The 1,380-nt window shown below is 39.0% G+C and overlaps 1 protein-coding gene across 2 annotated transcripts in view; it reads left to right on the forward strand.

The window, feature by feature from the left end:
* The window catches only part of LDHB (lactate dehydrogenase B), a 21,344-nt gene that overhangs the window by 10,168 nt on the left and 9,796 nt on the right, over positions 1–1,380 (forward strand). The window contains exon 3 of one of the 2 annotated variants that reach the window (XM_006773146.2): positions 245–362. In XM_006773146.2, coding sequence (XP_006773209.1) covers positions 245–362 — 118 coding nt within the window. Of the gene's footprint in view, positions 1–83; positions 363–1,380 lie in introns of those variants that run through there. The other variant, XM_006773147.2, reaches the window with a different exon arrangement.

The following is a 1,380-nucleotide window of genomic DNA, read 5'->3' on the forward strand; positions in this document are numbered from 1 at the left end:
CAATACATTCTTTTTAAACTGTACTTTAATTAAAAAATCGCAGTAGTAACATTTTTAGGATAGTTCCCATTCAAATTTCACGTGTAATATTTTGATTCTTTTCTTACAGGGCACAATGGCAACTCTTAAGGAAAAACTGATTGCACCAGTTGCCAAAGAAGAGGCAACAACCCCAAACAATAAGATCACTGTTGTGGGTGTTGGACAAGTTGGTATGGCGTGTGCCATCAGCATTCTGGGAAAGTCTCTGGCTGATGAGCTGGCCCTTGTGGATGTGTTGGAAGATAAACTCAAAGGAGAAATGATGGATCTGCAGCATGGAAGCTTATTTCTTCAGACACCTAAAATTGTGGCAGATAAAGGTAGTGTCACTTTATGCCCAATGCAGCCTTATCTAATAATTGATATCCTCAGCCCCTGATACAGCGTTAGTCTTCCCATCGTGGTGAATCTAGTGTTGGCAGTTTCTTCTTTCCTTTGGGTTCCAGTTCATTCTGGAGGACAAACACGAAAGTATTACCTCTGAAAACATCCATGTGGCTTCCACATATTTGGTACATAACATTTTAGCAAATTGTATTATGATGTTTGTTTATGTGTGTCTGAGAATGGGAAGGTTTCAGACAGGAAAAAACATTCGCCCAAAGTGATTTATTTGAGCGCCTTGATGAAGCTAAACGCATTCATGTCCCAGCCATCTGTTCTAGATGAGCAGGTTTATGCGATGGTTCTGCCAGCACAGCATGGCTCTGCCTAAAGATACAGAAATGTGGGCTCCAAGGTAATGTCTAATAATACTCCTACCAATAAGAGCTGTTACTGATTGGATTGTTGAGCAGTCTGTGTACTGTGAAACTTTTTGCATGGCTCATCTTACTTCATCCTGATAGCAGCCCTTTGAGAGGTAGGTCCTCTTACCTCCGTTTTATGGGAAAGGAAACTGATAAAATATTAATGACTGTCAAAAGTTACATAGCAGCATAGCTTAATTGTGAATCATCCATAGCTATTGAGTCTAATGATTGCATCAAATCATATTGTCTTTCTATTTGGGGAAAGGACACGTCCTCCAGAGAAACCCCCTACTCAAAGTGAATAAGGTTGAGTGTTAGAAATTAATTGCTAGCCAAGAATTAAACACTTCAGTTCCCTCCTTCCCCATCATAGACTGAATTAACATTATAGACCTAAAGGTACCTTTAAATTGCTTTTTAAAAAAAATTTTTAGTTAAATCGGAAAGGAAGCTGGTTCCTCTTTTACTTTTTAATATATTTTTATTGATTTCAGAGAGGAAGGGAGAGGAAGAGATAGAAATATCAACGATGAGAGAGAATCACACTAACCGGGAATCGAACGGTGACCTCCTAGTTCATAGGTTG

The sequence above is a fragment of the Myotis davidii genome, unplaced genomic scaffold (genome assembly GCF_000327345.1).
Source record: "Myotis davidii unplaced genomic scaffold, ASM32734v1 scaffold346, whole genome shotgun sequence".
Lineage (NCBI taxonomy): Eukaryota > Metazoa > Chordata > Mammalia > Chiroptera > Vespertilionidae > Myotis > Myotis davidii.